The sequence below is a fragment of the Oncorhynchus clarkii genome, chromosome 13, assembly GCF_045791955.1.
Source record: "Oncorhynchus clarkii lewisi isolate Uvic-CL-2024 chromosome 13, UVic_Ocla_1.0, whole genome shotgun sequence".
Lineage (NCBI taxonomy): Eukaryota > Metazoa > Chordata > Actinopteri > Salmoniformes > Salmonidae > Oncorhynchus > Oncorhynchus clarkii.
In genome coordinates this window covers 29,146,607-29,169,132 of record NC_092159.1, presented here as the reverse complement: position 1 = coordinate 29,169,132, position 22,526 = coordinate 29,146,607, and the positions used below count along the sequence as shown (strand labels likewise).

The 22,526-nt window shown below is 40.2% G+C and overlaps 1 protein-coding gene across 2 annotated transcripts in view; it reads right to left on the bottom strand.

Annotated features, from left to right (window-relative positions):
* The window catches only part of LOC139424741 (zinc finger protein ZFP2-like), an 89,901-nt gene extending 83,573 nt beyond the window's left edge, over positions 1 to 6,328 (bottom strand). The window contains exon 1 of one of the 2 annotated variants that reach the window (XM_071176852.1): positions 5,812 to 6,328. In XM_071176852.1, coding sequence (XP_071032953.1) covers positions 5,812 to 6,088 — 277 coding nt within the window. In that variant the 5' untranslated portion in view covers positions 6,089 to 6,328. The remainder of the gene's footprint in view (positions 1 to 5,811) is intronic. The other variant, XM_071176853.1, reaches the window with a different exon arrangement.
* Positions 6,329 to 22,526: the final 16,198 nt, after the last annotated feature.

Here is a 22,526-nt window from a genome sequence, read left to right as displayed (position 1 = left end):
ACACATTGAGATATGGATAAAGTTGCACTTCCTACGGCTTCCACAACCGTCTTTAGAAACTTGAATGAGGCTTCTACTATAAAGGAGGGGCTCATGAGACCTCTTTGAGTCGGTGGTCTGGCAGAGTGCCTTGGTCTCATGACGCTCGCTCTCGACAGAGTTACCTCTCGTTCCAGTGCTTTTCTTCAGACAAAGGAATTCTCCGGTTGGAACATTATTGATGTTTTATGTTAAAAACATCCTAAAGATTGATTCCATACATCGTTTTACATGTTTCTAAAGAACTAACGGAACTTTGAGTTTTTGTCTGGACGAAGTGTCTGCGTCTCATGAAGATGGATTACTGGGTTGAACACGCTAACAACAAGAGGCTATTTGGACATAAATTATGGACTTTATGGAAATGTATGGAACGAACTGGGATTCCTGGGAGTGCCTTCTGATGAAGATCATCAAAGGTAAGGGAATATTTATGGTGTAATTTCTAACTTCTGTTGACTTGTCGTCTAGTGCGTTGGGAACAGAGAATAAAAGGAGCAGATTTATGGGCGTGGTAGGATAGATCCAAGGCATAATGTACAGACAGGGGTATGGTAGGGTGCGGGTACAGTGGAGGTAAACCTAGGCATTGAGTGACGATAAGAGAGGCTGCATCTCTGGAGGCACTAGGTATGCTAGGTGAGGTCACCGCATGTGCGGGAAGCGGTACAAAAGAGTTTCTCTGAGGCATGATGAGTGGAACTAGGGGCTCCGCAGTAAAATAAAACAATGATAACTACCCTAAACAACAGTATACAAGGCATATTGACATTGGAGAGGCATAAAGCAATCACAGGTGTTGATTGGGAGAGCTAGCTAAGACAACAACAGGTCAAATGGCAATGAATGGGCAGAGAGGGTCAGTTAACTACACACGGGGCCTGAGTTTGAGGCTGGGGCCGACAGATAAACAAAATAAACTAAATGGAGTACCGTGATTAATGAACAGTCCAGCAGGCATCAGCTATGTAGCCAAGTGATCATAGGGTCATATCGCGCTGTGTAGACTGGCATGTATTATCCAGGCTAAAAGAGGCTGGTGTCTGAGCTAAAAATGTAAAGGCCGCTAGCAGTGGCTAACAATGACTACATAGCTAGTAGCTAATTAGCTGGTTAGCTTCTGATGGCTAGCTTCTGTTGGAGGTTCTAGCTATGAGGTCGGAAAATTGCAGATCCGTATCACATTGGGTGAGGCGGGTTGCCGGAAGGTATATTTCATTTAAACATGGAAAAAGAGATTTAAATATTTTGCAATATATACAAGAAATGACAAAAAAAAAAAAACATTTACAACAACAAACACGTCTTACTGCTACGCCATCTTGGATTGACTCTGTTAAAAAACATTAGATTTAGCAAACACTGAAATTATTTAGTATTTATGTGCCCACAAACTGTTTTCCCAGCGTAACATAAGGAGCCACTAAATGATACATAGTTTAAGTGCATTTCAGAATACAAAAAAACTGTCCAACAGCAAGATCCGTATTTAAGTTGAAGTTCATCATATGACAAGCGTAACGTTATGACTATAACTACTGTTCACTGAAGGAGGGAAACTAGGTACAACATACTATTAAATTCACGCCTCGCTCCGGTTTATTCCTTAAATATAATACGGCTCTTCACCGACCCAGGAAGGGGCGGGGCCAAACAGGTGTTGCACCTCGTTTCCCTCCTTCGGGGAACAGTAATTATAGTGTTGGGTTCTAATCGTTCAGAGTAAATAACTCACGCACACTAGAGAAGATTAACCAAGTTGAATTCTTCCCAAAGGGTCGTTACAGCTGTAATTCAGACAAAAACATGTTCTCATCATCACAAGTATATATACCCCACTTTGGACACTCCTCCTTCTCTCGCATCATTACATCTTCTGGGTCGACAGGAAGAGGGTAACAGGATACTAAACCCCTATTACTCCCTTCAGGGGATCTGACCTGACCTCAAACCCTCCTTCGCCTAATCCACAGATGTCCATCCTCTTCCCCTAAACCAATCCTGTGATCTCCTCCCGTCCACCCAGCACATTCCACAGCCAGTCTTTCTACAGATCTCACTCATTTATATACTCTGTGTCTGATCTATCATGTCTTTAATATCTCAATGTTCAAAGTTTAGCCCGAATCCAGTCATAAAGTTACACTCCCTTTCAGTCGGTCAACTTCGGTAAAACATACTATGGGAAAATATAATTATTCCCCATGCCGACCCAAACGGATACTAAATGAAACGGCCCCTGGCAGACCACCCAGACCTGACCCCGCAAGATGCGTCAATTTATTACTTGTGTTTTGTTAGAAACACTCCTGTCAATGTTGAGTAAGGACGCACACCTAGTTACGCATATAGAAGTAGGACTAGTCTACCTGGCCTGCACGCAAATGTAGGCCTATAAATGTGCCCATTTGGGGATGTCTGATAGTATTTCTGATTGTCTTAACGCACCACCACTAATGAGTTCTGGAGCTTCTCAAAGTAATGTTTTATTCACCTCAAACAGCAAGTAAACAAAGTCTAATCAAAATTGCAAATGAGAATAGTTCCTCAAAGTATTTGAAAAATATTTCCAGCTCTCGCCCTTTCGATAACCACTCGGCATGGAAGGGAAATACGTAATACGCTGATCCAGTGGAAATGTCAAAATACCTGATTACTTCTTATCCCTTTCACAAATAGCCTACAGCTGTAGGTGTCAGCTGTCAGGTTGCTGACTGCTGGTGTAGTCTATTACCATAAACTATAGGAGCATAACAACGGCTGGTGTAGCCTATTACCAGAAACTATAGGAGCATAACGACTGCTGGTGTAGCCTATTACCAGAAACTATAGGAGCATAACGACTGCTGGTGTAGCCTATTACCAGAAACTATAGGAGCATAACGACTGCTGGTGTAGCCTATTACCAGAAACTATAGGAGCATAACGACTGCTGGTGTAGCCTATTACCAGAAACTATAGGAGCATAACGACTGCTGGTGTAGCCTATTACCAGAAACTAAGGAGCATAACGACTGCTGGTGTAGCCTATTACCAGAAACTATAGGAGCATAACAACTGCTGGTGTAGCCTATTACCAGAAACTATAGGAGCATAACGACTGCTGGTGTAGCCTATTACCAGAAACTAAGGAGCATAACGACTGCTGTTGTAGCCTATTACCAGAAACTATGGGAGCATAACGACTGCTGGTGTAGCCTATTACCAGAAACTATGGGAGCATAACGACTGCTGGTGTAGCCTATTACCAGAAACTCTAGGAGCATAACGACTACTGGTGTAGCCTATTACCAGAAAATATAGGAGCATAACGACTGCTGGTGTAGTTTATTACCAGAAACTTTACGAAGGCAAGCAGCAGCGGGAGGAGTAGGCTAAGGAAGAGGTTTTTTTCTGATGGCTATCTTGTGTCAGAGGGGTGTCATCAATAGACCATAATGACAAAGTGAAAATAGGTTAAAAAAACAGAAATACCTTATTTACATAAGTATTCAGACCCTTTGCTATGAGACTCAAAATTGCTTTCAGGTGCATCTTGTTTCATTAATCATCCTTGAGATGTATCTACAACTTGTTTGGAGTCCACCTGTGGTAAATTCAATTGATTGGACATGATTTGGAAAGGCACACACGTGTCTATATAAGGTCCCACAGGTGTCAGAGCAAAAACCAAGCAACAAGGTCGAAGGAATTGTCCTTAGAGCTCCGAGACAAGATTGTGTCGAGGCACAGATCTGGGGAAGGGTTACGAAAAAACATTCTTAAATGGAAGATGTTTGGAGCCACCAAAACTCTTCCAAGAGCTGGCCGTCCAGCAGAACTGAGCAATCGGTGGAGAAGGGCCTTCATCGGGGAAGGGAACAAGAACCCGATGGTCACTCTGACAGAGCTACAGATTTCCTCTGTGGAGATGGGAGAACCTTCCGGAAGGACAACCATCTCTGCAGCACTCCACCGATCAGGTCTTTATGGAAGAGTGGGCAGACGGAATCCACCCCACAGTAAAAGGCACATGACAACCAGCTTGGAGGTTGCCAAAAGGCATTCAGACCAAAGAGTTCAATCTTGGTTTCATCAGACCAGAGAATCTTGTTTCTCGTGGTCTGAGAGTCCTTTAGGTGCCTTTTTGGCAAACTCCAAGCGGGCTGTCAGGTGCCTTTTACTGAGTTATAGAAGTATGGACAAATCTTTTTTGTTGATAATTCCATGGGTCTTACAGTTCAAAATCAAATAGCAAAATGATCCTTGGTATAACCTTCTTAAAACAGTACAATACAGGGGAAGCCCTTCATGTTGTTTAAACCTTCTTTAAACAATTCCATATAGCTTAGAAGAACCTCCCCCTCAGACAGGGCTTAGACTGTAATGGGTTAAAACTATCTGAGACTTACATTACTCTGAGACTAGTTATCCTGGGATCTTACATTACTCTGAGACTAGTTATCCTGGGATCGTACATCTTACATTAAGACTAGTTATCATGGGGAATAGTTTTAATACATTTGCAAAAAATCTAAAACCTGTTTTTGCTTTGGCATTATGGGTTATTGTGATGGCATTATGGGGTATTGTGATGGCATTATGGGGTATTGTGTGTAGATTGATGAGGGAAAAAAGTATAATATAATCCATTTTTGAATAATGGTATGCACCGATATTACATTTTTCATGACCAAAAAACGAAACCGATAACCGATATAAAATGTTTTGCTGCCTTTGAAGCATTCTTGTACTGTTAAATAGTTAACGCACACACGGACGCAGCGGTCTAAGCCACTGCATCTCAGTGCAAGAGGTGTCACTACAGTCCCTGGTTCGAATCCAGGCAGTATCACAGTAGTAGTCCGTTATTGGTGTAGAGAGGACGACAAAGGAGAGGGATCCCACATGTGGATAGGAAGACACAAATTATCATTAATATGGAAAATATTCATTTAAAATCCAGGAATTTAACAACTTTAGCTCTCTAGGACATGCCAGTAGGTTGTATCCATGCCAGTAGGTTGTATCCATGCCAGTAGGTTGTATCCATGCCAGTAGGTTGTATCCATGCCAGTAGGTTGTATCCAAGTGCAAACAATTACCAACGTGGAAAATGTTGAATTTGGTCAACAACCAAATTAATGGCTTATTTGCTACGCGAGGTTTACTTGATCTAACAGAAGTTTCGTAATGATTAAGTTGTTACGTGGACACGTGACATATCGACAACTTTGATAAAAACACTACAGGAGTTGTCTCCAGATCGCTATGCATATTCATGCTAGTAGCTTAGCATCTCTCTCCATTGAATACAGGCGGTTGACATCAACATCCCTCATAGAATATAAACAATAGTTTACAATAATAAGATGTATCCACCAATCCAAAGAAAGGATAAGCGGGAGCTAGACAACCCGCAGTGCCGCTTTGTGGACAACGACTCCCCTTGTTAGGGAGGAGAGACATCTTGTCAGTATATCCATAATCGTTGGTGTAGTCAACCCAACTCTCACATGGCACTATTGGGGGGCTCGGTGTGTAGTAAAACATCACTACACGAAAATCACTACATGCCGTGCCCCCCAGTCTGCTGTCAGCAGATAGACCCTTCTCAAATATATATGTTAAGCCACTTTTTTGGAAACGGAACGGAGAAAACAAGGGGTAGCTTGCTCTCTACATCGTCTGATTCTAGACATATGTAATCATCTCAGGGCCCTCCGTTGAAGAGGTATTGACGAGCCAAATCCGAATATCCAAAGTTAAAAAACAATTTAAGGCGGTACTTACTGGTGTGAATCAGATCTCCTATCTCCACCTCTTCATCTTTCAATGTGACAGTAATCTCCCCATCCTTCTTCACTCCAAAAACAGCATCTTCCTCTTCTTTCACTGAAACGTCTTTCTCTTCTTCTTCTACTGTAACAGCCTCACCCTCCACTTGTTTTACCGTGACATCCTCCTCTTCCTCCTCCTCTTTCACGACAATGTTCAGCCAAAGACCCTCTTTCTCCGACCAGCATTTCCCCTCTTCTTTAACAGGAGGGGAATAGTTTAGGGAGCTCATGGTCGGGGATGTTAGCTAGATATCAATAGCGACTAGGCTAGTGCTAACTAAACCAGCCGGCTACTATAGCTGACTAATAAAATATAACGTAATATAAAATTAAATAGGTTAACAAGTAGATACGACAGAAGTGTGCCTAAAAACAGTAGCTAATATAGACCGAAAGCGAATAAATAGCTTGAATCTTTCGGCTATGTTGGCTAGCAAGCTACCGAGATGGTTGACGAGCTGTTTCTGAAGACCCGTCCACTAGATTATACGTCACGCTGGCAGCGTCGCCTGAAAGACGCACATCGCCGTCTGCTGACTGGAGGGGAAACGCAGTTGAGGATCATATTTTATTTTCAGACAAAGATTATTTTTAAATGGGTTTAATTAAATGATACTATTATATTGAGACATACAAAAGACTTGAATGTGTTGATTGATTAGTGCGAATAAAACAATGTTTACTACAGCACATTTAAGGCAGTTTCATTAAGTCAAACTAAATCTAAATAAGTAGCTAGCTACTGTAGGTCTATACTGCTCCTACATGGTGTAACAATACATCATGTAGATGTATATAATGAACAGACTAGGTCTATACTGCTCCTAGATGGTGTACAAATACATCATGTTTATGTACACTACCATTCAAAAGTTTGGGGTCACTTAGAAATGTCCTTGTTTTTTTTTTCATTTATTTACCTGTTTTTGCTTTGTCATTATGGGGTATTGTGATGTCATTATGGGGCAATGTGATGTCATTATTGGGTATTGTGTAGATTGATGAGGGGAAAAAATTATTTAATCCATTTTAGGATAAGGCTGTAACGTAACAAAATGTGGGAAAAGTTAAGGGGTCTGAATACTTTCCGAATAAATTGTATATATAGGGGCAGTACTCAGTGACATCACTTCATGAAACAGGAGGCACAAATATATAACATAGTTTCACAATATCAACATTCAATGTATCAAAGTATATGACCAAGCTGGAAGTGTAAACGCCAGCCCAGCCACAATCCTAGAGGTTCACTGATGATCAACCTCCTCCTTCACATCTGACTCCTGATGATCAACCTCCTCCTTCACATCTGACTCCTGATGATCAACCTCCTCCTTCACATCTGACTCCTGATGATCATTCTCCTCCTTCACATCCGACTCCTGATGATCAACCTCCTCCTTCACATCTGACTCCTGATGATCAACCTCCTCCTTCACATCTGACTCCAGTGATCAATCCAGAGCGTCTTCTTTTCTGGGGAATCCCGATGGACGACGTCATAGAATTGGACGTCATCACCACCACCGCCCACAAGATAATTGTCATTCAGGTTATCAATAGGAAGAGCATCAGCATAATGTCCTGTCTGGTAACTTGTCTCGTTCAATGGATTTACATTGGCAGGTGTAAAAAAAAAAACTCAGTCGATCTCAAACTGAGGAAACACTTTTGTAAGTTTTTAACTGCATCAAAGTCTGTGGCCTGTGATGTTGGGACAAATGATAGTCCCTTATTATACAAGATACAAAATTCACAAATTCTACAGCACAACGGCAGAGTCATGTCTTAAGTGTAAAACTAACAATGTCTCAAAAATGCTTCTGGGAATGTTATGACATCATAAAGTTATGGGAGGAGTTAGAAAGTTGGCTGCCAGAAGAACAGTTATACAATGTAAAATGACTTTTAATCTCAACCAATCCTCTGTTGTTAACACAATAGAATGGTAAAATGCTTTATTATCTAAAAGTTTAAAGTGAGTGGGCGACGGAGAGAAATAAAATGGTGCTGATGCGGGCGCTGGAGATGGAGGTGTGTTCTAGTGGGTCTGGGCAGGTGTGATGTAGTTTATGGAGATGGAGGTGTGTTCTAGTGGGTCTGGGCAGGTGTGATGTAGTTAATGGAAATGGGGGTGTGTTCTAGTGGGTCTGGGCAGGTGTGATGTAGTTAATGTTTGTATGATGTTGTTGTTTGTATGTGTATGTTTTGTATTGTTTATAAAATATCAAATAAAATATTAAAACATTCCCATTGCAAAGTAACACCTCACAGTTCTATTTTTAGAGTTATTACATTAAACCAATCAGAAATCAGAAGAATGCCAAAGTCAGGTGTGAAGTAATATGCAGGACCAGCCTATTCCCTATAATGTAAACTACAACAGAAATAACTTAAAATGTATAACTTTAAATTAAACCAATAATTTGCGCTCATGACTTAAGTGATTAAAGTAAACCACAGTTTTGGAAATACATAATGCCATCTAACCAAATATCAAATAATGTTAGCTATATGCAGTTATCTTAGCCAGCCAGCTAACATGAGCTATATGCAGTTATCTTAGCCAGCCAGCTAACATTAGCTATATGCAGTTATCTTAGCCAGCCAGCTAACATTAGCTATATGCAATTATCTTAGCCAGCCAGCTAACATTAGCTATATGCAGTTATCTTAGCCAGCCAGCTAACATTAGCTATTTAACCAACTAGCTATTAGCCTAACCATTGTAGCCAACCTGCACAGTTATGGTCAGCGAGACCAACTACCGGAGACCAGTTAGAAACCAACTAGCAGTAAGCCAAGGTGGAAAAACTTACAAAACTCCCATAGTCTAATTCACAGAAAACATGCTGAAAAGTAGTGATGGGGAAACAAAGCTTCCTGAAGCATTGGCTCTTTCGTGTCAAAAATAGATTAATTACTCAAGGATTTGAGCTTTATTTAGAACAGTCAGCAGCCACCTGCACTGTCGGCTGCAATGTCGAACGAGCCCAAATGATCACCAAACCAATCAGGTGATCGAGAGCATCAAATCCATGCTGCGTTGTGGGTAAACGGTGACTGGCTGACTGATTTATAAATAATAATGAGAAGTTATTTATGGTGCAAGGTGATTTGTAAATTAGTCAGTCAGCAGTCAGCAGCCACCTGCACTGTCGGCTGCAATGTCGAACGAGTCCAATACCAAACCAATCAGGTGTTCAACGAAATTATTCTTCAGACGTCATTCATCACGCGATGCTGATAAAGTGACACTGCTTTGAATTATACCGCTTAGCGATTTCAATATATGCCTCATAGCTCCAGTCTCAAACTTAACCCCGTTCCTGCTGAAGAAGAGAAGGTCTGCTGGATGGAGAAAGAAGCTCTCGTGAAAGAGGAGGAGGAAGAGGAGCTTGTTACAATACAAAAAACAAGTAGAGGGTGAGGCTGTTACAGTGAAAGAAGAAGAGAAAGACGTTACAGTGAAAGAAGAAGAGAAAGACGTTACAGTGAAAGAAGAAAAAGACGTTACAGTGAAAGAAGAGAAAGACGTTACAGTGAAAGAAGAGAAAGACGTTAGTGAAAGAAGAGAAAGACGTTCGTGAAAGAAGAGAAAGACGTTACAGTGAAAGAAGAGAAAGACGTTACAGTGAAAGAAGAGAAAGACGTTTCAGTTAAAGAAGCGAAAGACGTTTCAGTTAAAGAAGCGGAAGACGCGTTCAGAGGGAAAGAGGAGGAGGAAGAGAAATGTCACAATACAAAAACAAGTAGCGGGTGAGGCTGTTACAGTGAAAGAAGAGAAAGACGTTACAGTGAAAGAAGAGAAAGACGTTACAGTGAAAGAAGAGAGACGTTACAGTGAAAGAAGAGAAAGACGTTACAGTGAAAGAAGAGAAAGACGTTTCAGTGAAAGAAGAGGAGACGGAGGTGACTGTCACATCGAAAAATGAAGAAGAGGAAGAAACTGGATCTCTGGGCCCGGTTTCCCAAACGCATCTTAATGCGTCCGATGGTTCTAACGCTGAACGGGCCCTGATTAACACTAGTAAGTACTGTCTTAAAAACAGAAGCACAAACTCTGCAATTGTTGAACTGATGTGTGGTGTTAAAGGGGAAATGTGCAATTGCTACATCCATATTTTGACTTTTAAAGTATTTATTTATAGCCATTGATTCTTGAAGAATATAACACATGCTTCATGATCTTGGTTCAACTGTTCTACCCCATCAGATCCCCAAATAAGCTTTTTTTTACTCCAATGTTTAGAATCAATGTAAACCAACAATGTATCGCCTCAACATGGTTAGAACTATAATGTTGATATCATGGATGGTTGGTCCTTGCATCCATAGGTCTGTCTATGCATTTGAGACTAGTTACATTTCTACAGCCCCATCCACCATCTTATTACCAAATAAGTGGTGGAATTACAGCTTTGTTATTCGTTGAACTGCAGATTGGTTGGTTAATTGATTGTTTGGCTTTTTTAAAGGGGCAACTTAGTTTTTAAACAAACAAAATGGCTGCCCAGAGTCCTGCGCTGTGTTAGAATACTCTTACTAACTGTACTATTTGTGATGTTAATTGGTCATTGTATGGATATAGTTAGTATGACAAAAGTTCCCGGATGTCGAACTAAATTTGCCAAAATACGAAGTATACATGCAGTACTTTAGGGCCCATAATGCAATTCTTCATGAAATGGGCGTGGCTTCAACTTTTCAGATTTTAAGAAAATGGAGGAAAATATGCAGCGAAAGTCCAACGAGCGGATACAAATGAACTGCTTTAAATAATTATGACAAATGTTGAGCAATGTAATAAAGTAATGACTTTTCAAATAAGTTACGTTACACGTTATGTTAGCTACACTGTCCTTACAAAACGCATAGCATATCTTTACAGCCGTAGGTACCAGTATGTTAACTAGCTACCTAACGTTAGTTGGCAACTTATACGTCAAACTTGCCGCTATATTAACTATATTCTAACTAACTACCCAATGTTTATTGACTTGATTATTTACGTCGTTCTTAGCCAAGGGGTTGTGTGCATTCTCAATGGACATTGGTAATTCGGGTGCGTTCGTAAATTTGCTCTGGCTCTCTACTCCGATTGCAGAGCACCCTCATCTGAGTATCAGAGTGCAGAATAACTGATGAATTTAATAACGCTCAACACCCGTTGAATATGGCCGATGTCAGTAAACATTTCTGCAAAAAAGCTCAAATTAAATTGTTGCCAGCAGCACAGTTTGTCACCAACTGTCTGGATAACATGAAAACAGCCTAACCGACTCTGCTATGGCAAGTAAAATGGTAAGAGTGAGGTTTTCTCTGATTTGTGTCTAGCAAGCTATCCAACGTTAGCCAGTTAGCATGGGTGCTTTACCGTCATTGTGAGGTCAGAACTCTTGGATTGACCCAACTCCTCAGCCATATAGCATTAGTTTACAAACAGTGGCGTTATACGAGCTTATGTTTTGGTTTCTGGTGGGGTAATACAGTTGAACGATTTGAGGCATTTATAAGTTATATTCTTCAAGAATCAATGGTTATATAGTAAATTGGTCTTTCTATAATTGCCAGTGTAGATTTCCTGTGAGGGTCAAATTGTTACAGCTGTTAAGTCATTGTATAATATTCTGGCAATTCTTTTCATGCCATTGCATTAAAGGCGAAATATTGTATTTTCTTAGCAAGGTGTTGCTCAAATAATGTTAGTTGCTATTGCTAATGCTAATCGCTGAATAGCTAGCTTGCTAAATGTATTAAGAGTCAGCGCAAACGTAGCTAGTTAATACTGCTTGGTACCAGTGCTGGTGTAGGCCTAGACAAGCATGTTTGTGCTGCGGTATCTTATCAGAGAGGGTTGAGCAAGGTATGAATATGTTGGCTAGCTAGTCGGCTACATGAGTAAGAAAACAACATGTAATGTAACATCTAATTAGGGTCAGCTGGAAACACTGACCAACACTTTGGTTTCTGACATGTCTTCTTCTCAGAGGTTTATAGTCAGACTACACTCATCAGGTGTATTGCTGCCACCTACTGTACGGGGTTGTAAAAAATAACAAAAACGCAAAAAAATTGGGATTAACAAATCATACTAATTACGTAAAATAAACACAAACCAAATTAACTCCAATACCCTGAATTTCAAACAAAATGGGTACTATTCAGATCCCGACACAGGTTCAGGAACCTGGGAGGGGTGGAACGTCTTCATTCAGTACTTCCTGTAAAATTTTGTCTGAAGCCCTGGAGATCCAGAAATCTATTTGCTGCCTTGACAATGATGTCTAGCTTCTTTAGATGTTTTATTAGTTTATTATTAATGCAATTTATCACTGCGGCAGTGAGGGCAATGCAAACGTAATTTTGTTGTAGAAACTCCTCCAAGCTAATGCGGAAACTGCTAGTTTTGGACGAAGGTTACTAATAATTTATGAATGCAATTTATCACTTGCTCTATAAATTCAACCAAGTCCACCTTGTTCACTACTAGTGTGTTGGGATCCTTCTCCGGCATGGCTTCACTGCAGACTGTGGGACATGAACTACCTTCTCCTCTCTACTCCTTCAGCTATTTTCACTGCCTCCATATAGGACACCTGCTGGATGGGCCTGATCATCCTAGCTACTGTGACATCCTTCATCCGTACAGGGCACTCCGGGAACTCGGGAATGTGATTTCCATCACAATTACAACATGCTTCATGTGACTACGACATATTTATTCCTTCGACAAACACTTGCCATATGTCCAAACTGCAGCGGCTTCTGTATATCTCACTTACCCAGGTTTTACATAAGATGGGAGAACCACTTCACCAAACCACAGTAAAACCTTCCGTCTATCATTCATTTTAATCAACGTGCGTCTACCTGAAATGTTTAACCTAAACCACACACAGCTTTCTCCTTTTGCACTGTTGACACACAATCAGTATCATCCCACTCCTGGTCACTCGAACCGATTCCACGTTACCCAATTCATCCTTCAACATCTTTGAGACCGTTAACAGGTCACCCACAAAAACATCCTTGCTGATGATTCCCACTCCGACACTAAACTGCTGTTTATTACCGACTTTAGCCCTTTTCACTCCACTGTTCTTCACCATTGTCCACTCAGTCTCAACAACTGTACTCACGCCAAGAGAATCCCACAATGCTTCCTCCATTGCTCCTCCAGTCATCCCCTGGACTCCCTCGCTCTGTGCTGTGAAAGATGTGAGAGTTTGTGTTCTCAAAGTAGCGTCTACATTGTTGTTCCATCTATATTGTTCTCATTCCAGCACATCTGTTGCTTCACCAACTTTTTATCCCTTTCGTCTACACTACTTGCTGTCATTTTCCCTTCCTGATTTCCCTCTCTTGGAGGTCTCCACCATGCTCCTACTGTCAGTAATTCCTCCCTGGTTTATTAATTGGTAGTAGAGACAACAATATATTCAAGGTGCTGCACATTCTCTTCCAAATCTAGAATTAGAGTCGTCATTGTTTCCATGATTTCAATAGTTCACCAGTTAACTAAGCCTATAATGTGGACACCAAGGATGTGGAGACCAAGGAACTTGAAGCTTTCAACTGCTCAACTACAACCCCTTCAATGAGAATGGGGGCGTGCTCAGTGTTTAGTCCCAGGGTCCTTAGCTTAGTGATGAGCTTTGAGGGTACTATGGTGTTGAATGCTGAGCTGTAGTTGATGAATAGCATTCTCACATGGGTGTTCCTTTTGTCCAGGTGGGAAAGGGCAGTGTGGAGTGCAATAGAGTGCATCATCTGTGGATCTGTTGGGGCGGTATGCAAATTGGAGTGGGTCTAGGGTTTCTGGAATAATGGTGTTGATGTGAGCCACGACCAGCCTTTCAAGGCACTCCATGGATACAGACATGAGTAGTCATTTATGCAGGTTACCTTAGTGTTCTTGGGCACAGGGACTATGGTGGTCTGCTTGAAACATCTTGGTATTACAGACTCAGACAGGGGATGAAAATGTCAGTGAAGACCCTTGTCAGTTGGTCAGTGCATGCTTGGAGTACATGTCCTGGTAATCCGTTTGGCCTGGTGGCCTTGTGAATGTTAACCTGTTTAAGGGTCTTATTCACATCGACTGCGGAGAGCATGATCACAAAGTCGTCCGGAACAGCTGATGCTGTCATAGATGTTTCAGTGTTACTTTCCTCGAAGCGAGTATAGAAGTAATTTAGCTCGTCTGGTAGGCTCGTGTCACTGGGCAGCTATCGGCTGTGCTTCCCTTTGTTGTCTGTAATAGTTTGCAAGCCCTGACACATCCGACGAGTGTTGGAGCCGATGTTCAAGGTGTATAGCAATCTCCCCAGGGTAGCAGTAATACGTTGAGATTTGTCCACAAAGATTTGTTACCCCTCCCATAGGTGGCTCATTATTGGGATTCATTGCTGATTCTTACCGATAGCTCACTATGAAGTGTCTAGTGATACAGGTTAAGGGCCCTGTTGGAGATTGGTGGTTGGTAGTGGAGTCGAGGGAACAAGCAGGGTTGGACACAGTCATGTTATTATCCCACACAGTCTCTGTGGCTCATGTGAACCCCGTTCCTGGGAATTAGATTTGGTTACAAATCTTCCCAGCCTGTTACCACAGAAGGGGTCCATTTGTCCCATTTCCAGCTAGGTTACGAGGCTCTTTGTCATTTCCAGAGTCAGTTTATTTTGGTACTGTCCATATGTAGCTTGTTTTTGGTCACAGAATGGCTGAATAAGTGCAACATTTTACCTGGAGCTAACTATGCAGAGCATAGCGCTGTCGAATGACTTTAGCTTCCCTCCAGGCCTGAGGTCACACGCTCTCTAGTAGGCTTAAATTAAAGATACGGAAAATAGGAGTGCCAATATGGTCCTCTATTATCCTCATTAATTTTCATCTAGATTTTCAGACCCCGGTGGCTTGTCATTGTTGATAGACAACAATAATTTTTTCACCTCTTCCACACTGACTTTATGGAATTCTAAATTACATTGCTTGTCTTTCATAATTTGGTCAGATATACTTGGATGTATTTGTCAGCGTTTGTTGCTGGTATGTCATGCCTAAGTTTGCTAATCTTGCCTGTTATGTTATGTTAATTACTGATGTCCCCTTTAAGGATGGAGCACCCTTGGTCATGCGCAGTATTGTTCTATGTTATTCTGGTACTAACTAGTTTGAGTAAATGTGAAGCTCCAGTTCAATTGCTTGTATTCCAAGTCTTTCTTATTACATAAATAAGTACTAAGTGTTAAGACACTACATTGCCAATGAAAAAAATAATAAAAATAGTGGGCTTTGATTAATGAGCCATCTGATTCAGTTATTTTTTCCCCCAAAATTGTATGTAAGGTTCTCCAAAGCTTTTTACTATCATTCTTTATCTTTGTTTCATTGTGTTGTTTTTTTCTTTTTTATTCAGTTTAGTCACATGATTTCTCAATTTGAAGGACATTTGCCAATCGGTTGTACAGCCAGACTTATTTGCCATTCCTTTTCCCTCATCCCTCTCAACCATACCATTTTTAAATTCCTCATCAATCCACTGGGATTGAACAGTTTTTACAGTCATTTTCTTAATGGGTGCATGCTTATTAGTAACTGGAATAAGCAATTTCACAAATGTGTGCAGTGTCTGGTTGCTCCTCAATACACACCACAGAGCAGCAAATGTTCTTTACATCATCAACATAGGAATCACGTGTTTTATTAAATAATTGAGACACACAAATGACTCAAGGGAACCAGAGATCAAGATAGCCTAACCATAAGGAAAAAAACTCTTCCTCCTCCCGCTGCTGCTGGCCTTCGTAAATTCTGACGTTATGCTCCTGAAGTTTTCAGTAAAACTCCTCCATGCTAATGCGGAAATCCCTAGTTATACCAATACCATAGAACTACTGTAGGACCCATAACTTCACCTATCAACAACATAGACCTACTGTAGGACCCATAACTTCACCTAACAACATAGGCCTACAAAAAGGTGCCTATATTGGAGACCAAAATTTGTCTGGCACACTGCTTAGTATTTCAACAACTTTAAAAGCGTATTTCTAGCATACAATCATCGATGTTACTACTAATGGGAAAATATGACAAAATATGACTTGTTGTTCACTTGACTGTCTTAAGACAAATGTCAAATAATTAACATTCATTACAGACGTCATTGTTTGTACAACATCATGGCTACGCTGTTGGCATCACCTTTTTACAGTGGATTTTTGCTGTTGTGGGCCTTAAACCATCTGTCTGACTTTTTATTCACACAGGAGAGAGACGTGACTATCGTGGATCCTCTGGGGGGTCTCAACAACCTCATGACGCTGATGAGGCAGAGAAGAGTCCCTCCACGTCAAAACACCTCAAGAAACACCAGCAGAGACCCACAGGGAAGAAATCTCATTGTTGCTCTGACTGTGGGAAAGGTTGCAAATCTTCATCAGAACTTAAAATACACCAGAGAACACACACAGGAGAGAAACCATACTGCTGCTCCGACTGCGGGAAGAATTTCATAAGATCAGATTCACTAAAAATACACATTAGAATTCACACTGGAGAGAAACCTTATAGCTGCTCTAACTGCGGAAAGAGTTTCTTAAGATCAGAATCACTAAAAAATCACATGAGAATTCACACTGGAGAGAAACCTTATATCTGTGATCAATGTGGGAAGAGTCTTACGACATTAGCTTTCTTACTACACACCAGAGAACACATACAGGGGAGAAACCATATAGCTGCGATCAATGTGGGATGTGTTTTGCTACATCAAACCATCTGATTGTACACCAGAGATCACACACAGAAGAGAAGCCTTATAGCTGTGATCAATGTGGGAAGAGTTTTCCTACATCTAGCCAGCTGACTTCACACCAGAGAACACACAGGAGAGAAACCTCATAGCTGTGATCAATGTGACAAGAGATACTCTGATAAAAGATCTTTGATCAAACATCATAAAATACATTAAGAAGTTGTTTCATGATATCAATGAAATAATGTCACAGTGTAGAATGTTTTAACATTGTAGTATGAGTATTTTAGTGATGTTCAACCTTATCGTTTGCCCTGTTCAATTGATTTCAGCATGATATGGATATTAGCCTCAGGGGAAAATCCAGGCTCTGAATTGAAAGAATATTATTTAACAAAAAGTGACTAACAAAAAAAGAGCTGTTTTACACTTACTGCGTTGGTGACCCACTTTAATCAAAATGCAGGACTTCAAAATGTAGCTAGCTGTTTTCTACAAGTTGAAAAAGCTGCTTGTTTAAAAAAATTAATAATATATAGATAATTGTTGCAGATGTTTGTGTATGTACACACATGAAAGCGGTATAATAAATTGGTCTTATCAATTTTATTAATCTGACATCACTCCAGTATTTCTTGACAACATTCAAATGCTAATTGTCTTTATTCCACTACTGAAGAAGCATGACTCAAATCACCTACTCATATTTCAAACATTCAGCCTGACAAAAGATACATGTTTTATTATTCCATGCCTCACCACTGTTAATTATTGCCAATACATATTAACAAAGGGATGTACATTTGGTTTTGATTTTATGTAACAGTTAGTAATCATAATTATTTATGCAATCAACTGACCATTTTAGGGTACAATTATAATGACATTGTTACCCTGCTTTTATAATATCATGATTCATTCTCAGATGTGCTAACCCAAATGCATGACATTGGGGACTGGGCCCGATCCAACAACATGCCTATCGAATGAACCCTGAAAAGAGAGAGAGAAGTAAGGTGGAAAGTTACAACGGATATTGCAGGAGTTGGTTGCTGATTGTCTCAAGGGTGGGCAGTCAACAAGTTTTACGTTTAGCCAGTGCGTTGCCATGGATCACAAATTATTTTGACCTCACGTTTTTCTGTATTGGGGACAAGTTTTTTGGGGGCTCTTTCCAAGGGTGCGAGAGTTCTAGAAGCTAGTGGGTTTTAGGATTCTATTGAAAGAAAAAGGATTTAAAAAAGAATACTATTGTATATTATTATTTAGAAATGTTTTTAATTGTTGACAGCCAGTAGACAGCAGGTTTATATTGTAGAAGCATTGTAGTTCATTATGTGAAATGGAAGTTGTTTTCTGTTGGGGGGGGAGCAAACATGTCCAACAAAAATGTAGGATATATTTGTTGTCTAAAGGGGGAAGGTGTTACAGGCTTTGGTCTTTCCATTTATGTTTTGAGGTTGGACTTTAGCACGTCTAGCTCGTTAGTCTACAATCATCAATGTTACTACTAATGTGAAAACAAGGCAAATATGACTATTCTTGCTCATTTTAAGATAATTGCCAAATAATTGTAACATTCATTACAGACATCAATTGTTGTACAACATGGCAACTCTCTTGGCCTCACCTTTCTTTTACAGTGGTTTTCCGCTGTTGTGGGCCTTTAATCATCTGACTTTGTTCTTCACACAGGAGAGAGACGGGACTATTCTCTCCAGATCAAAACACCTCAAACACCTGCAGAGATCCACAGGGAAGAGAACTCGCTGCTGCTCTGACTGTGGGAAGAGATTCACCTCCTCAGGCATTAAAAATCATCAGAGAAAAAACAGAGGAGAGAAATCTTATAGCTGTGGTCAATGTGGGAGGAGTTTTACTACATCTAGCTGTCTGACAGTACACCTGAGCACACACATAGGAGAGAAACCTTATAGCTGTGACCAGAGATAACCTGATAAAAGATCTCTGATCAAATATTAGAAAATACATACATGAAGGAGTTGTTTCATGATTTCAATGAATTAATGTCACAATTTAGAATGTTCTAACATTGTAGTAGGAGTATTTTAATAGTGTCACAATGTAGAATGTTTTAACATTGTAGCAGGAGTATTTTAATGATTTCACAATGTAGAAGCCTAAACGTTTTCCCCCTTATGAATTGATTTCAACATGATATGGATATTAGCCCCAGGCGAAAAATCCAGGCTCTGAATTAAAAGAGTGTTATTTAACAAAAAGTGAGTGACAAGAAACGAGCTGTGTTACACTTACTGCGTTGGTGACCCACTTTAATCAAAATGCAGCACTTCAAAATGTAGCTAGCTGTTGAAAAAATTGAAATAGCTGCTTGTAATATGTTAATTGTTGCAGATGTTTGTGTATATACACACATGAAAGCAGTATAATAAATTGGTCTATAATCAATTTTATTAACAATCTGACATCACTCCAGTATTTCTTGACAACATTCAAATGCTAATTGTCTTTATTCCACTACTGAAGAAGCATAACTCAAATCACCTACTCATATTTCAAACATTCAGCCTGACAAAATATACATGTTTTATTATTCCATGCCTCACCATTAAGTGAAGTATTGCCACTTATAGCTCGTTAGCACGTAGGGTGCACTGATTGGTGTCACCTCGTTAGTCAGTATGTGTTACACCTGTGCTGGCTTGTCCATCTCGTTAGTGGGAAAGTGTTTCACCTGATCTGGTCCAGGTTCGTTGTCTTGACCTGCTCCTTTATTATTAAGCGAATAAAGATGTAGTTCAAGTATAACTCTGACTTGTGTGATACGTTTGTCACCTCATTTGATATGAAAGAAATCAACAACCACATTTGGCGATGGGGCGTGAATCTTGACTTGGTGACTGACGACATGGCTAAATGGTGCACGAGAGATCCCTCTAACTTGGGATCTCTTGGGAGACCACACTTCGGCAATGGAGCAGATGAACCCACCTTTGATCTGAGTGGATACCACAGCTCGAACCTAGTTTTTAAAAAAGAAAGAGGTGAGTGAAACATGCAAAGTGTAGTTTTTAGAAAATCCTCATAGGCTCTGAGTATGTATTCCTGTGTGGAGGTGTAGGCTCTGAGTCATATCTGTAATTATTTTTAAAATGTACTTGTTTTAAACCTGTACCCCATTTTAGAAGTATTAAAAGATGTAAATGTATCAGTTGCATTATCCTAGGAACTAATCATGAGATAGAAATGTGAAAATATTTCTGCAGGTTAAAATATTGTTGAAAAACAACTAATTGCTTTGGTATGTTTGGGAATAGCATTGTGTGACTGTGTTATGAGAGTTGCGTGACTGTGGAAATTAGTCTTAATCTGAAGTTTGGATAGTAACATATAGAAATATGATTAATCAGATGATTGAAATTTGGATAATAAACGGGACGATATTTTAGAAAGCAGCGGAAGGTCTATTGTTCCTGGGAGGCTTGATTTTGCCGTGGTCTCTGGGAGGTTAGAGAACCGTTGGGGATCCCATGGTCATTGTCCGGGAAACAAAAGTTTATTTTGGTTCTGCTGGGAGTATGTTTGGAGAGCTGTTTCGTAGCTATGGAGAGTCCTTGAAAAAGCAAATGGAATGGTTGTCGTGAGTACCTGAGAATTTCTTACGTTTTATATGGATTCTGTGAATATATCAATATATATATCAAAATATGAACTGTATATGTGTATAATCGATTACTAGAGATTTGATGAAGTAATACTGGGAATATAATTATATACAATTTAAACAACCCATATGAAGACAAATGTAGGTTTTGAGTTGGTATCTTTAATGGATAATTTGATAAAGATGAGGTTTAAGCATTATTAAACAGTCTACAAAGTCTGGGCAGTTGTCTCAGAAACTGATGGGAGTGTGTCCACTTTAAGGTAAGTTACCCTAAGGATGAAACTATAAAACGCTTACTGGCTGTTCTCCGTCTTGGTACTACATTTGAAATAAAACTGCCCTTAAGTCCTGAAAATTCGTCTTCCCAGTATGAGAGGAGTTGATATTGTAACAGTATAGCTTCCGTCCCTCTCCTCGAACCAGGGACCCTCTGCACACGTGACAACAGCCACCCTCAAAGCATCGTTACCCATCGCTCCACAAAAGCTGCTGCCCTTGCAGGGCAACTACTTCAAGGTCTCAGAGCGAGTGACGTCACCGATTGAAATGCTATTAGCGCGCACCCCGCTGACTAGCTAGCCATTTCACATCAGTTACACTATATTTATTGTATAAACCTTTCTCCATAAAGTTAGAGTGAACCAAGGTGGCTGACTAGCTGTTAATGTTGAAGAAGCGTCCCGTCAACTGGATACGTCACAGTGGCAGAATCACCAGAAAGACGCACATCGCCATCTGCTGACTGGAGTTGGTATCGCAGTTGAGAAAATACTTTCAGACAAAAAGCTAAAAAGCAACTGCCCCTAAAAACCAACAACTCCCTTTGAAAACGGGCGATGTGGCATCAGAAACATTTATTGTGTAAAAATGTACTACAAAGTACTACAAAGTGTAGAATAACTTTGGTCATACCCAGTCAGCATGAAGTCGAATTATGGGCGATATCAGGTCTGTTTGATGTGGCTGCTACTTAATCCCAAAACAGTCATCCCTAATTGGGATGTGTATAACTATTTAGATGTCTCTCGGACAAGGTGACTTTTATCAATATACACTCTAAAAAGTAAAGGTTCCTGGAGTATCCTTTAGGGTTCTTCAAATTGAAACTGTGGGGGAACCCCTATAAGTTCTTTGAAGAACCCCTTATCATGGTTCCTCAACCTTTTGGGTTTCATTTTTTTTTTAACTTGCTGTTCACCCTGCCTCCATTATAAAAAAAATATTTTAATAACAATATTGACAATATTGATTTAAATAATTCATTTATTTACTGGCACCACAAATGTAAACAATTTACCAAACAAAACACATTACCAAATTGCAACACTTCTGCAGACATGTCAGACCATAATAAATAATACATTTACTTTGTATAGTGCTTTTCATGACATTTAAAAGTGTATACACTGCTCAAAAAAATAAAGGGAACACTAAAATAACACATCCTAGATCTGAATGAAGGAAATATTCTTATTGAATACTTTTTTCTTTACATAGTTGAATATGCTGACAACAAAATCACACAAATTATCAATGGAAATCAAATTTAACAACCCATGGAGGTCTGGATTTTGAGTCACACTCAAAATTAAAGTGGAAAACCACACTACAGGCTGATCCAACTTTGATGTAATGTCCTTAAAACAAGTCAAAATGAGGCTCAGTAGTGTGTGTGGCCTGTATGAACTCCCTACAACGCCTGGGCATGCTCTTGATGAGGTGGCGGATGGTCTTCTGAGGGATCTCTTCCCAGATCTGGACTAAAGCATCCGCCAACTCCTGGACAGTCTGTGGTGCAACGTGGCGTTGGTGGATGGAGCGAGACATGATGTCTCAGATGTGCTCAATTGGATTCAGGTCTGGGGAACGAACCAGGGACTGTAGTGACGCCTCTTGCACTGAGATGCAGTGGCTTAGACCGCTGCATCCGGGTGTGTTAACTATTTAACTGTACTAGAATGCTTTAAAGGCTGCTAAAATTTTAAATATCGGTTATTGGTATTGTTTTTTGGAGCAAAGAAAATATTGGATATCGGTATCGGCCAAAAATGTAATATCGGTCTCAGGATAGTAGCTTGATGGCCTCATGTTAATTTTAGCGCCCCCAGAAAAACCCCACACCCAGGCAAAGTGGAATTCTCTGGGCTTTCAGTCTCAGGAGAGGACGATGATGAAACTGGGTCTTGTAGGCCGGGCTCAGCAAACTAATATTTGAAAATATGTATATATTTTTACTGCTAAATTCACATACACTTTA